Source organism: Sceloporus undulatus, chromosome 6 (genome assembly GCF_019175285.1).
Source record: "Sceloporus undulatus isolate JIND9_A2432 ecotype Alabama chromosome 6, SceUnd_v1.1, whole genome shotgun sequence".
Taxonomy (NCBI): Eukaryota; Metazoa; Chordata; class Lepidosauria; order Squamata; family Phrynosomatidae; genus Sceloporus; species Sceloporus undulatus.
Genome location: NC_056527.1, coordinates 46,193,303 through 46,209,414, shown reverse-complemented (window position 1 = coordinate 46,209,414; position 16,112 = coordinate 46,193,303). Strand labels below are relative to the sequence as shown.

Sequence of the window (16,112 nt, the reverse complement as noted above, 5' to 3'; positions counted from 1 at the left end):
AGAAGCCTTGATTTTCACCTCTACCAGGAAATGATCCGTCCATGACAAGGGGGAAATATTAGCAATTTCCACCCACGGATTTTCCGCCTCCGAACAGAAGACCAAATCGAGCGTATTACCCGCGCAATGCGTAGGACCCTGTATCAGCTGGGACAGGCCCATGGCCGCCATAGTCATCAGTAAAAGCCATAACCCACTCAGGAACACAGGGAGTACTTGGCAATGACTAATATTGTTATTAAGGCTGATAAATATTCTTATTTTCCCCCCTCCATTTCTACTCAAAGTTGCACTGGTGGGTTGTCACCAAATGAAAATAGTGTTGGGGTGAGGGATCTACCCTTATACATATATCATACTAATTGTCCTAATTTCACTCACTCTTTTTGCCTTTTATTGTAATTCAAATTTAATCTGTTGGTTGTTGAATGTCATTAAATTGTTACTTGGCTTCTCTCTACAATGCAAAGGGTACTCAGCAGAAAAATATTTAATACTGAATTGAAATACCAGAGTAATTAATTACGCAGCATACAATATACATAACTTGAAGTCTATAACCACATGCCAGTGGGAAAAAAGAGTAATTAAAATTCTCTACAATAAAGATGGCTGTGATCTCTAACCAATTAAATTCATGAAAAGGAAATTATGTATTTAAATTCCAGAAAAAGATACAGGAGCAATATGTCAGGTTAAATCCATGTAATTGGGAACTAGCCAATTTTAGCAAATATTCTTCAAAAAGGAAAGTTCATAGCTATTCAATGAATACATTACGTAATTACACTTAGTGTTCAGAAGGTTATAGTTCTTCCAGTTTATCAACAACCATGAAATTAGGCAGAGTTCTGTGGCACTTTAAAAAGACATCATCCTGTTGTTGTTGTTGTTGTTTCCTTTTCCAGATTCAAGGTAGCATACAATAGTAAACAAAGGTAAAAAAAAATCACAATATACAAAAGTTAAAAGTGTAATTAAACTATTAAAAATTAAAATCTGTTAAAAAACATGAACAATTAAAAAGAAAGCAGCAAATAGACAATCCAGCCATTATGTGAGGCCTGTTTTCCCTAAGCAATCAGCCCTGAAAGGTTTGCTGAAAAAAGGGTCTTCATCTACTTGGGGAAAGGTAGTAAGGAGGCTGACAATCTAGCTTTATGCAGAGGGAGTTCCAGAGTAATTTCCAGACAGAAATTACATTTGATTGATCTGTATTAATTATAGTGTCCAAGTCAGAATAGAGCTGAGTGATTTTATTTGCAAAGCATGGCAAGTTGTTCACAATGAGCTATTGAGAGGTATGGATTCTCCTCTTGTGAGCCCATATGTAAAAGACCCCGTAAATCTTTATAGGTAAGATGCTACTTTATCAGGTCCATGAAGTATTATCCCCAGTTGACACAGAGATATAGAGATATAATTCTGAACATACTTAGATGCTACAAAAGGAAGCTTATAAAAGAAAAGTTTCCTGTATACTTCTCCACTCTGCAGCTGCCCATGCCCCCCCCCCCAATGATTCCCTGGAGGATGGAGAGTATGCTCCTGACCAATCTGGGATGGAACTGAAGTAATTAATTGCCAAAAATAGGTATTTTTGCTTTAAATGGTCATAAGCATAATACACATATTGTCACTAATTTAGAAATAATTACTATAATTTAAAGAGAACTATAGTACATGTCAGTCTACTAGGGATACAGTGATCAGGCGGCATATGCTCCTACCTGCCAGTCTACCAAACTGCTAACTGTGAACAGACAACACTGGCAGCTCTCTTCCTGTGGTTCGTTACTTTAAATCAGACATAAATTGCACAGCTCTTCAGACAGAAAATATTTTCATATGAGGTCTGCCCTTTGAAAGTCCTCCAAAGAGAGGACTGCTCATCACAAAGTAGAACACTACTTTGAAAACTGGGGAGGGGAGATTTATTCCAAATTGTGTAGAGGAAACTATAATGGGGAAGAGAGGATCACAAACATTATTTCTGTAATTTTTCATCTTGTTTAGTTATTGTAGTACTCAGATAATTGATACAAATACATACAGATGGATGCTAAGACAGAAGGAAGAGAATAATATTATTACACAGTGATACCAGAATACAAAATTTAGATTTGTATCACTCTGTAGAGCATAAATGCAAACAATAACTAATTTAAATTGTATAAACACCTTACTTTCAGTTGTATGCGCATAGGCAAAACAAGGTTAACAGCATACAGAAACACCTTAAGAGACCACTGCTGCTTCTTGGAGTGCTTCTAGTCATGTACAGTCTCTAATCAGCCCAAGTCTGCATATGACTTCTAACCCACAGTATAGACTCCAGATTTGAGAATGTTTTTCTTCAGACATCTTAAAGACTACCAATTTTCTGGTGGCAGAAGCACTACAACTTTCTAGAAATCATACTTCATTCCATAGTATAAAATGTTAGATGTCTATTCTGTGGCATTGCTGTATTGCCCAAGAACTTGTTTTGTAACAGAAACAACAAATGATCTTCCAAGATCATGGATGGATGAATTTATCATAACACAATTTTTCATGGACTAGAACAAGGCAGGAGAGAAGATAAATTAGGATATCACTGACTGAATGTCTAAAGAATGGACTTGGCTGGTCATCAAAGGACATTGTCTTTAATTTTCACTTTATGTATCTGTAGAATACATTTTTGTAAACATGTGTGGGAAAGAAAGACTTGGCTAGAAAAATAGACATTCCTGTAGGATAGAGAGGTTAGCTGAGAACAGGAATCCCAAAGGTCCACCCCAACTGAAAGCCTTGATCGCTGCTAAAAATTCGAACAGTTTGCTCTTTTTAATGCAAGCTGTACACTCAGGCTCCTCTACACAAGCAGGATCCCACTATTACTGGACTCCTAAATGCACAAAGGTACCTATAGACATCTAGGCAACTTTTCCTTGACTCCCTCCTTCAGATCAATATGATTTGGTACAAATACTGTTAATGTTTAGGATAGGACACTTTCACTAAGAACATGGAAGAAACTTCTGAAAAGGATAGGGGTGGGGAAACATTGGTCCTGTTTTTGACAGCAACTTCCATAATTACTCACTATATGTAATTCACCTCTTCTAAGAGGTGAATTCCAAAAAAAATGTAAAGGGCCAAAGATTGCCCATCACTGCTTGACATATTGCCTTTTCCACATGAGGGTATTTGAACAGTTGAGATTCTATACTCTCTTCACAACATGTAAAACCAGCTTACCACATAGAACATTTCAGTTGTGCAATACTTATTTGTAACAACATCTGCTACTGGCATGGAAATTGGCAAGTCATAGTAATAACTGTGATGTGAAAACAGCCTCCATATGGAAAGACAGTAGCTCTTTTCATTTGTACTGGATTTGATGGATGTTACTGAGCTAGTAGGAAGCGAAGTTTGAATATATCTTTTTCATTGTTTGTGTTTCATAACTTTCTACCTGAATTTTTAAATAAGATGTTGGACTTGATTTTTCAAATATATACATTTATATTCCAAATACCCACATTTTAGGCAAAACTGCTGTGAGTACATGAATTATCTGACAAAAGACTGCAATATCAAAGGAAAGATATTATATGTGTGCATTTACAGCAGGTAGTGCCCTAAGGTACTCTTTTTCACACCCCTCACTCAGTCATTCAGTTTATCAACTAATTATGTAAGCTTCTAAATATTGCAAAAAGGAAAATCAAAAACTTGCTAAGTTTTGTTGTGGCTGTCAACAGTTTAAAAGGGTACCCAGTTGGACGTTCCGTGCTGTCTTTCACATCAGGATTCATGTGTTATTTATGAATTGGTTGTATAATGGCAGATTATTTATGCTCTGATATTTATTGCTCTCCTTGTCCTAAAAGCCTTTGGAAAGAAAATAGCAGGAATAGACACACTTACTAGGCAATCTTATTATAAAAAATAAATGGCTAACATGTTTTATAGTACTATACCTTTTTTTTAAAAAAAGACTGCAGCAGCAACATTTACTACACATTGGGAATGGAAGGGTAGTATGTAAGTGTTATTTAGAAGCTGTGTGTCTGAAGCTGTAATAACTTCCTGAGAAGAACAATAAATTGGCTGAAGGTCTCTTTGAAATCAAGAGGGTTTAATTTCAAGTAACATATATGACAGTAAAGCAGTAAGGATTTTGTACCAATTCTACTTAGCAGGTCTCAAAAATAGATGCTTAGTTTATCTTTTTGTCCCAAACTAATTACTGGCAAACATAAGCTGAAAGATTTCAAGAGCCACTTCGGTCTAAAGAGCCAGCTTCTTTACTATTGCTGTAGAGTTCTGCAGCTATTTAATTAGACTCCTAGTGAGTTAAGAATTGACTGATAAACTAATATGAATGACATTCTTTCAAAGGAAGTAATTAGTACCTTCGGATTATTTTTAGGGCTACCATAGTTAAGAAAACAATTATACGTCATCTGTCAAATAGTAATTGGTAACAATTGTTTATTAATATACATGTTAATGCAATATCAATATTAATGTTCTACAGATCTATATGAAATTAATCATAAATGTTTATCAATACACTGCTTTACTGTGTGTGCATATAAATTATGATTACATAAATGGCCACAGAATACATCCACATAGGAAGCTGTAGCACCCAATGAGGCAGATGGAAATTATATCAAGAAAACATGATTGCCAGTATCCCATCCCCATACTTTATATAATCTATAAGAACTTTATAAATATTATGAACCTGCATCCATCTTGGACCAAGGCAAAAAAGAACAGAAGACCAGAAAAAAGAGTTGTAAAATTAGGGTTTTTGGGCTATGTTGCTGTGTTCTGGAAGAATTTATTCCTGGTGTTTTGCCTGCATCTGTGGCTGGCATCTTCAGAGAATGGTGGCATGGAGGTGTGTGGGGTATATATACTGTGTGACCCTTGGTTAGGAAGAAGTGATTTACATGTTAATCTGTGTGTTGGTCTGTTGGTGAATGGCAAGGATGGGAGGATATGTGAGGAGGATTTGTGTCTGTTTAACCAGTGATCCATTGTCTGCTGGGAAACCGCCTGACCCTTGGTAATGTTACCTAATTTGAAAATGGATAACTTTCCCCTACACTGCTTTTTCAAGCTGCAAACTATTTTTAATCATTAAATTGAATGAGCTGTAATTAGATGATCTATCTGTTGATTAAATTTGAAGAATATTTCAAATGGATTAAAAACAATATTCTACCACTAGTGAGAAGTTCCAAAGATGCAATGTTTACCCAAGTTGAGTTTTCTCCATTAAAAAAGGCACTGGAAACTCATTGAAACTCTCTAATTTTCTTTCTTTAAAGTATTTTTGGGACTATGTCTTCAGAAAGCAGCGAGCGCAATCCAAGCAACCTTAAGTAACATACAGAATATATTGAGAAACTGTTCTGAAATTCAAAGTTGATATCAAATCCCATATACATGATCATCAAGAGTATGACTTGTCCAAGACCACTCGGTGTTTTCCATGAACAAGTGGAGATTCAAACCCTGGTGTCCTAGAATCCTAGTCCAATATTCAAATGCTAAATCACATGGGTCTTTAAACTCCCCTATCTTTGCACAATAGGACTGATTTGGATTGGGTCTCTACCTACATGTTTACAAGAAAAGTGACTGAGGAGCAGGAACAGTGCATCTATAAAGCATGTAGATTAATCCCCTTTCTCATTCCAACACTTAACCTGCAATTTTCTTCATAGCAAAAGTGGATGATATAATCCTTGTTTTTTAGATAATATGTTTGTTAGATGATATATTTGTGGACATTATCTTGGATGGTATTTTCTGAGATTTCTGTGCTGTAAAAAAATATTCAAAAAAAATTAAATAGGACAGATTTTTTAGTCAATTAGATGTTTTTTAACTGAATAACCAATCAGTCAATTAAAAATTGCAGCCCTGCTACATGTCCATGTTGGGGAAAGCAGCTTTAGCTGCTGGGTATAAAAAGCCTGTGAACCCTGTCTGAAACAAAACAAAACAACTCATGACAAGGAAAGTGAAATTATGAGATACCTAAGGCATTGCTCCTATGAAAACATCTGCTGGGGAGTGTTATGCTCTCACCAACAGAAGTTGCTCCAATAATAGGTATCATCATCCCTCCTCTATGTCTTTGTTAAAGGAAGGCAGTCTGGTCTGGAGAGATAATGGAGTCAGCATGAAAGCCTGTATTGTAGACTGCTGTGGGAGACTGGGGTTTGTGTTTTCAGGATTGCTTTGAGCAATCAGCCATTCAAATATTGAGTAAGTGGCTTCACTTGAGAGCAAGGCATGCCAGAGTAATAAACCCTGAGATGGCAGGAAAGCTTCCAGGATGAAAAAAAAGGAGGAGGAGGAGAGAGGTAAGTAGCAAGGGTGATAGGTTTAAGAAACTTTTGGCAAGTAGTAAAAAAAAAGTGGACAGTTGATAATTTAGACTTGAGCATGTTCATTTGGGAGATATTCTACTGGGTTTTCTGCTCATTGTGGAACAATTTGTAACTATATGGTTTGAATTTAGGTGTAAATATCCTAAATGGTAGGGGTATGATATTTGAATACAATTGTCTTACAAACTGTAAACCGTTTAGAGAATGCTGAGTTCACTGATAAGTAGTACAGAAATGTACATGCTATTAATATTGATATGCTGGACTAGAAACATGATCAAGCAAACCATCAAGTGACACAAAATCCTGAAGATTGTTGTTGCTTTCATAGTGACATAAAGTAGAACCTTTTGGATGATACCAAAGATTCATCTTTTCCCATTTTCAACAGTGGCTAACCCAGCTGCCTTGGAGAAGACAGCAGATATGGCATAAAGGCAATAGTCAAACTGCTGCTGTGCAGCAACTGATGTTCAGTGGCAGACAGCCCTTGAACCTGTTTCAGCTTTAATGTGAAAAGAGGAATTGAAGGATCATAAAGCAAAATAATTGAAGAAAATTACAGAATATAACTGCTAGAACATAGCTGATAATTATGGAAACCATTATCCTCATAACTGAGCACAGCTTGGTTGATTCCCTTCTTGCAGTTTGGTTTTTTTTAAATGTTTTTGGTGTGTGTTCATGTTTTATTTTAAAAATATAAAACTAAAAAAATGCAGCAAACCAATTGTGTGCAAGTATACTCTGCCCAGTGTATTCCTGAACATATCTGCCAAGCAATTATTCTCTCGAGTCACTGAAATGAAGAATAAATGTCAGAAAAAGAGAAAGAATGAACGTATTCACGAGGATTTTCTCTGATAAACAAACACAGATTTATTTAGGCAAATCTACACTGTAGAAATTATGCAGTGTGACACCACTTTAACTGCCAAAGTGCCATCCTGGGATTTGTGGTTTTGTGAAGCACCAGCACTCTTTGGCAGAGAAGATTAAACATTTGAGGGGCGTTCCCACTTGCAATTTAAAACGAATTTAAATACAGCGGTTCGTTTTAAAGTGATTCAAAATAAAGCGAGTGTTATCCCACTTTTCAAATCGCTTTATTTGTATCGTTCCCATTTACGTAACGTTTTATTTTAATTCGCTGTAATTGACCCTGTTTCGTTCCCATTCAAGGATGAATCGGTGTATATTTAAACCGGTTTGGTTACTTTTTCGTTCACATTCACTTGTTTCAGCTGTCAATCAAAGCGACGTCATCATGACGTCACATTAATTTGGAGTAATCTACACCGATGTAGCTTGTACCTGCGTTCCCGCTACCTGGTCGTTTTTAATTGTTTATAAATTTTGCGTTTTTTTTTAAAAAGAGCCAATCAGGAGGCGCTTATTCGTCCTCTTCTGTGTCTCCCAATATTAACTGCCATAACTCAGTGCTAGGGAATCCTGGGAATGGTAATTTATTATGGCACCAGCACTCTCTGGCAGAGGAGGATAAATGTCTCGCAAACACAACAAACACAACCATCCCATAGTTCCTCTGGAAAGAGCCTCGGTTCCCCAAATTCGCTTTGGCCGCCCCATGGGGAGAGAATCTTTGGGGAAGATTGCTCCCTGGGCTGTCTTGGGAGCCATGAAGCAGGGAAGTCCTGCAAAACCCATCCCATAGTTCCTCTGGAAAGAGTCTAGGTTCCCCAAATTCACTTTGGCCACTCCATGGGGAAAGAATCTTTGGGGAAGATTGCTCCCTGGGCTGTCTTGGGAGCCATGAAGCAGGGAAGTCCTGCAAAACCCATCCCATAGTTCCTCTGGAAAGAGCCTCAGTTCCCCAAATTCGCTTTGCCTGACCCATTGATCTCTGGGCTGTCCTCCAAAGCCCATCTGGTGCTCAGGCAGAGGTGACAAAGAAAAAAAGAATAGTTAAAAATGGTGTTCAATGGCTCTCCTCACACATCGGTCTATGAAAGAGGAGCAGAGGGGAGGTTGCAATCCACCAGAGGAAAGGCTATTATGTGAATAGAAGAAAATGGCGCCGGCAATGCAGAAAGAAACCAAAGAGGGCGACACCCCCAGGCCAGCCCCTTGAGCGCTGCTCCTCCCATCCTGTGGAACCCGAATCAGACACTGAAATGTTTCCATTTAAATACAGCGATTCCTATCTCGGATCAAGGGATAATACTAGGGTAGACCCTAGTATTTTTTTACGCCAGTTTATAGGCTTCTAATCCGGGTTAAATGTTATGATTCGAATCAGATTCGAATCGCAGTGGGAATGATTGTGGGTTTATCTAGAACTGTTCTAGAGTTAATTCGGGATTGATTGAGAACAATACACCTTGGATTCGATTTGTAAACCGGTGTGTAAGCGAGTGGGAACGACCTCCTTGTAAAATTACAGATCTCAGGATTCCTGGGAGATGTAGCACTTAAAGTGGTGTCAAACTACATTATTTCTACAGTGTAGATGCGCCTTTTGTTTTACAGTTTGCCATTGCAAAATGTATTAAGAATGATGGGCTGGAACCTGATTGAATATTCAGATTGACATTTGCACAGTTTTGAGAATATTCTTGAACCAGAAACATCCTTCTGACATCTGAATTGGGATCACTAAAACTGCAGTAGGAAGCTTCCCATCTCAGCAAGAGATCCCTTGTCATGAGGGATAGCTAATTAATTAATTAATTAATTAATTAATTAAAATATGTATATCATGCCCTGTATCTGAGGATCATCAACTGGTGTCCCATTAAATCAATTTGAAGAGTTTAACAGAATTTAAAACAATAAAAATAATTTAAAGGCTAAAAGCAAATTAAACCAATTTACACTTAAAATAGGACCATTCTAAAGTAGTTAAAACAACTGAAAAACCTTCACAGGTGCAAATATGGATGAATTCAATCATGACACAAATGTGTTAGTTAATAGTCATGTTTTTATTTGGTCCTGGGATGAGAGCAGTGCTGATATTAATCAGGCCTCTATAGACGAGATATTCTATAACTGGGGTGACACAACAGAGGAGACATATCCTTCCCATAGTGTATTGTTCCAAGAGAATGAAAACAGAGGAGGACCTTCTAGCAGACCTCAGTTTTTGGCAAAAAAATTGGGCAGACTTTTAAGTGTCATGGTCATCTCGGTTATCCTAGATGGAGCACAAAATTTGGCCAGTAAAGAGAGCAATGAAAATTTACAGGAGCCTCACAGACTCTGAAGCTTACGGGTTTGTTTGTTTATGACACATTTTTATTGGAATTAGAAAACCGTGTAAAAATTATCATTTGTCTGATAAGATATGATAGTGAAAAAACAATAAATAAATGTGTGCATTCGTGGATAATGTTAACAATATAAGGAGCTTGGTGCCATCACTACATCTGGGACTCCAACTATCAGAGTACATTTAGGCATCTGCAAATCAATCTGGGCATCTGAGTCTTAAAGAATCTGGGGGTGTGAATATTAACAATTCTCTCCATCTTTTATATATTTGGAAGATCACGGCTACACTCTGAAATTGAGAAATCCTTTATAATCCTTTGTGCTTCTGATGTACTACAAACCAGAAAATGACCCCGGGAAAGTTGAGAGTATACTAAAGATTAGTCATGCCTCTCAGGAAACATCATAGCATCCCTAAACCATTATAGGTCTTTTGTCTCCTTACTCTCAACACACTTCCTCCTATCAGTGGCTGCAAACTACCTAGTTAAGTGAAACAATGCCTATTGAGAAAAGAGCAATATTCTTTCCTGCAGTAATTAACACCTAGACCTTGTACTATCAACTTTGAAGTTAATTCTCCCATTTGCCTGGCTGTGATATGAAAATGACCTAAGGAAAACTAATACATAAGCCTGGCTAGCCAAGGAAAAATTCTACCAGTGACCAAAATTGTTGTGTTTCCAGCTGCTTTTAAAAAGGATGCTGGGTGCATGAGTTCCTCAAGCACCAGAATGCTAGATGCTGCTGGCCTGTGATACAAAATTATATTTTTAACCTCATAATTGCCTCTACACCAGCAGAAGAGGGAAAGGCAGCAGCGCAAGGCACAGCTCAAATCAGCACATTAACTCTTTCACTGCTATAACTATTAAGAGAAAAATTAGAACTAAAAAGTTATATTCTGTACTTTCATTCTTCTGAAAAGGAAAAACTTGTCTTAGCTAATGGGTCAAAATGACTACAGGACCATTGTCTCCTCTGGTCCCTAATTTGTAGAATAAGTGCACAATGCCTCTATCACTGTTCTGAGGAGTGCTGTTAATGATATGATTTGTGCCTGCCTTGTGATTCGTAATTGGGAGAAATGTATCTTTCATCGACAGAGGAAAGGGTGGGGGCTTGAGAAACTGATGCTGACTTGGGTTTTGTAGTTGACACAGGTCCAGCGGATGTAATCTTGGCACTTGATTGTCCTGTATTATTGGATAAGTTTCATTTTGTGCAGCCTGAGGATCTGTGGAGAAGGGAGGGCCATCACTTGCATTCTGGACCCTTGCCCTTCCTGGCTTCTGAAAACAGCTAGAGAGGGACAGGCTGAGTGGGTAAAGGGAGTGGTGAACGCTTCACTGCAGCAAGGCAGATTTTCATCCTGCCTAAAGGAGGCTGTGGTGAGGCTGTTAATGAAAAAGACCTCCCTAGATCCCACTATTTTGGATAACTATTGGCCAGTCTCTAATATTCCATTCTTGGGCAAGGTTTTGGAGTGAATGGTGGCTTCCCAGTTTCAGAGGTTTCTGGATAAAATGGATTATCTAGATCCATTTCAATCTGGCTTCGGACCTGGATATGGGACAGAGACAGCTTTGGTTGCCTTGATGGATGACCTCCGCAGGGAACTGGACAGAGGGAGTGTGTCCCTGTTGGTCCTGCTAGACGTCTCAGCAGCTTTTGATACCATTGACCATGGTATGCTTCTGAACCGCCTTTCTGGGATGAGGCTTGGGGGCACTGTTATGCAGTGGTTCTGCTCTTTCTTGGAGGGGTGGACTCAGAAGGTGGTGTTCAGATATTCCTGTTCAACCCCTGGTCATTGGTCTGTGGGGTCCTGTCATGCCCAGCCTGGCTGAGGACTCAGAGGAGGACTCTGAGGCTGAGCTGGTGCCTCAGCCTGGTCCTGGCTCTGCCCTGACAGCTCTATCAGAGGTTGTGGCTTTAGAAGATAATCAGGAGCCAAACCTCCCGGTAGCAGGGCCATCTAATATTGGAGACATGGAGAAGGAGGATGAGGATGAGCATATGCCTATCTTTAGCCAGAGATGATCTGAAATGGTGGGCCTCCAGTGCTCAAGGAAGCTTTATGAAAAATGCCAGTTTATCAAGACTACCTGCACTAATCAGGGCTGATAATAAAAGGCTGGAAAGCATGCCAGGGCTTTCATCAGAAACTATCTGACTTCTCTGGGGAAAACATTTTGTGTCCTGACTTGGTATTGATTTCTTGGCTTGAACATTTTGACTACGGACTGACTTAACCACACTACTTTTCTGGAATCCTTGAACTGGACTGTCTGACTTCGCTCTTGGCTCAACCCTTTGGCTTATACTCAGACTGATTCCTGACTTCATTTGCCTTTGCCTTTCAAGACTGGTTCCACAAATTCTGTGTGGAGTCTTTTTGTTTTGGATTCGTTATCAGCTGCTGGCTGCTTTCCTGAACAGGTCCCTCAGAGTTCTGTTCAGTCCCCCATGTTATTTGACATCTATATGAAACCACTGGGAGAGGTCATCCAGAGTTTTGGGGTGAGGTGTCACCAGTATGCTGATGACACCCAACTCTATCTCTCCTTCCCATCTGATTCCAGGGAAGCTGTCTCTGTACTGAACCTGTGTCTGCTGTCAGTAATGGAATGAATGAGGGCAAACAAATCGACACTTAATCCAGAGAAGACAGAGGTACTCCTGATCAGGCAGATCAGGGAATAGGGACCTTGCCTGTGTTGGATGGGATTACAACCCCTTGAAATCTCTGGCTTGCAACTTGGGTGTGTTCCTGGACTCAACTCTGAACTGGGATGCCCAGGTTTCAGCAGTGGCCAGGAATGCATTCACACAGTTAAAAATAGTGCACAGCTGCACCTGTTTCTTGAGATGCCAGATCTGGCTACAGTGACATACATCTTGATTACATCCCATTTAGACTACTATAACACACACTATGTGGTGCTGCCTTTGGAAACTGCTCAGAAACTTCAGCGGGTTCACAATGCCGCAGATAGAATACTGTCTGGGAACAGTTATAGGGAGTATATAACTCCCTTGTTGAAACAACTTCAGTAGGTACCGGTTCGTTTCTGGGCACAAATCAAAGTGCTGGTGGTGACCTATAAAGCCCTACATGGCTTAGGTCCAGACTATTTGAGAAACCGTATTGCCCTGAACCTACCAGAGTTCTAAGATCTTCAGGAGAAGGCTTTCTCTCATCCCACCTCCATCACAGGCTTGCCTGGTGAGGACATGAGAGAGACTTCTCAGTGGCTGTTCCTGCCCTGTAGAATGCCCTTCCATGGGAAGCAAGGCTGGCCCCCCTCTCTGCTTGCCTTCCATCAGCAAGCAAAAACAGCTTTATTCAGGCAGGTTTTAATGTGTGATCATGGGATGCCTTTTTATATGTGGTGTTTGTTATATGGGTTGGGTATCATGTTTTTATTATGGTTTTAGTGTTTGTAATTTTATATTGTTTTTATGTGAAGTTTTAATTGTTTAATTGTAACAGATTTTTAATGTGTTTTAGTTTCTGGGCCCCATTGGGTCCCTTTTGGGAAAAAGGCAGCATAGATAAATAAACAAACAAACAAAATGATACTTTGGGGCACTCATGTTTTCCCACTGTTTCCTTGGTAGGGCAGTGTGATGGAAAACGTGGAGTCTACCCAGGAGACACCCCACCCATAGTCTTTAAGATGGTGGTTGGAAAGAAGACAAAAATAAAGGTTCTGGAATTCATAAACTCTAGACTTCAACTGGCTATGCAAAGTAGTGAATATGTACTCAGATACAAGCAGACTCTGAAAAGGATCCAGCAGGGCAAAGCCAAGGTGCTCATCTTAGCCCACAATTGTCCTCTTTTGAGGAAATCAGACACTGAGTTCTATAGTATATTGCCCAAGACTGATGTGCACCACAACAATAGCAGCAATACTGAATTGGATACAGCTTGTGGAAAGTACTGCACAGTATCTACATTGGACATAGTTGATCCAGGTGACTCTTTCGTCATTGGAAGCATGCCAGAGCAAACCACTGAAAAGTAAACATGACAGAAGTTTAAATTTTATGTAACAAAATTTGTTATAACTCAAACTCCTTTGCACCTGCTCCAGTTTCTCAACATTCAAAAACTATATTGAGAAACTGGAGTGTGTCCAAAGGAGGGCGACTAAAATGGTGAAGGGGCTGGAAACCATGCCCTGTGAAGAACAACTTAGGGAACTGGGTATGTTTAGTCTGGAGAAGAGAAAGTTAAGAGGTGATATGATAGCTCTGTTTAAATATTTGAAGGGGTGTCATATTGAGGATGGGATCAAGCTTGTTTTTTGCTGCTCCAGGGAAGAGGACCCAGATGCAAACTACAGGAAAGGAGATTCCACCTCAACATTAGGAGGAACTTTCTGGTAGTAAGGGCTGTTTGACAGTGGAACACACTCCCTCAGAATGTGGAGGAGTCTTCTTCCTTGGAGGTCTTTAAACAGAGGCTGGATGGCCATCTGCAGGGGATGCTTTGAGATTTCCTGAATGGCAGGGGGTTGGACTGGGTGGCCCTTGTGGTCTCTTCCAAATCTATGATTCAAACAAACAAACAAACAAACAAACAAACAAAATTCAATACTGCATTACCAGGCCCCATTAATTCAACATGTGGTTAAAAGAGTGAACCACGTTGAATATATGGGTTCTGGGTATAATTAAGAAGGGCTGAGACTGCATCATCAGAAGGTGAGGTGTCAAAAGGTGGGGACATCTGTACATTATACAATATCAAATATAATTATGTAAGGGCAGAGCTATGTTGATCTTGCAGGGGCAAAGCACTTGGCAATGAGGGCCCATAACTATTTTTAAGTGTACGTGGAGTGTGCTCAACACTGACAGGCAGGTCATTATTAATTATGACTATTTGCCAGCATTGTTTTACAAACTGGTGAAAAAATAGTGTGTTGCCTCAAGGAAATGATCATCACCCCAACCCCCACTGAAGCTGGTAACAGTCTATGAAAACCACAGCAAAATTATGACCATCTGGATCACTTCTGAGTGATATTTCCTGAGAAAGCTCAAATACACAGAAGTCTTGGTGGTCCAATTTTGCTTAATCATTTGGGGAGGGTAAGCTAGCCCATGTCTAGTCTGTAGAGGTTTGAGACATCCCCGCTCCACCTGCTAGTATCCCAAGGAAGGCCAGTGGAGCAAACAGTCATTCCTGTTTGCCCTTGGCCCCATAAGCACAGATATCATCACTGGCATGTAGACAGTCATAAAAAGTCTGTACTGTTAGTGATTTCTGTCTTGTATTTTTGTTATGCTTACTTCCCAGGAAATTCCCAAGAATCACAGGCCTCCAAAGAATAATTTACTTTGTCAAAGTGGCTACATTTAGCTAATGTTAGCCATTATGTCAGAAAATGTACAGTAAACTGTTATTAAAATGTATCATTTACAGAAATGCAGGAGTTGAGATGCACACAGTTGTCTGGGTACAATTAAGCCAAACACACAATCTGGAAAGAGCAGCTGGAGTTTTTTTCCAACCATTTCTCTTTCTTGTTACTCACCTTTGTAAGAATCTGAAACATTTTAACATTACTAGGTAGAAATTGGGGGAAAATTGCTCCCCCTGCCAGCCAACAGGTAGGGGCCCCTAGATTCTGAAATGTAATTGGTATTGTCGCTTTAATGTTTATTTCAGCTTCTGGGATGAGTTCAGGCTTGATTTGGTCTAGGGCTGGTTTATTTGTCTTTTTAGCAGTGCACAGTATCCATCGAACTTTCTCCAGGACCACATTTCAAATTATTGTAAATGAAGGGGGAAATCACCAAAGAAGAATTTAAACAAACAGCTAGCATATGCTAAGGAAAGTCAGAAAAGCTAAAATGCAGAATGAGCTCAGGCTTGCTAGAGAGATTAAGGACCATAAAATGGGTTTTTTAGTTACATCCATAGAAAAAGGAAGAAGAAGGAAATGGTAGGACCATTGCCTGGAGAAGATGGTGAAATGCTAACAGGGGACCAAGAAAAGACAGAACTACTCAACACCTTCTTTGCCTTAGTCTTCTCGGAAAAGGAAAAGGGTGTTCAACCTGAGGAATGTGGAGCAGTGGACACAGTAGGGGAAATGCAACACAGAATAAGTAAAGAGGTAGTACAGGAATGCATAGCTAATCTAAATGAATTCAAATCTCCAGGGCCAGATGAATTACATCCAAGGATATCAAAATTACTGGCAAAAGTAATCTCAGGGCCGCTAGCAATAATCTTTGACAATTCCTGGAGAACTGGAGAAGTCCCAGTGGACTGGAGGAGGGCAATGCTGTCCCCATTATCAAAAAGGGTAAAAAAGAGGACCCAAATAAATACTTCCCAGTTTGCATAAAAACAATATCAGGAAAAATTCTAGAGCAGATCTGTAAGCATGTGGAAGACAAAAAAATCAATATGGGTTTCTCAAAAACATGTCATGCCAGGCTAAT

The 16,112-nt window shown here is 39.4% G+C and overlaps 2 protein-coding genes across 4 annotated transcripts in view; one reads left to right on the top strand and one right to left on the bottom strand.

The window, feature by feature from the left end:
* KCNH8 (potassium voltage-gated channel subfamily H member 8) overlaps positions 1 to 16,112 on the bottom strand; it is a 214,237-nt gene that overhangs the window by 182,245 nt on the left and 15,880 nt on the right. The window lies entirely within an intron of this gene.
* LOC121935632 (60S ribosomal protein L30-like) lies at positions 13,328 to 13,678 on the top strand. The gene has a single exon (XM_042477364.1). The coding sequence runs from the start codon at positions 13,328 to 13,330 to the stop codon at positions 13,676 to 13,678; it is 351 nt and encodes a 116-aa protein (XP_042333298.1).

Bases quoted from the DNA above. Each gene is read 5' to 3' on its own strand.
- LOC121935632 (XM_042477364.1), top strand. From the start codon at position 13,328: ATGGTGGTTGGAAAGAAGACAAAAATAAAGGTTCTGGAATTCATAAAC.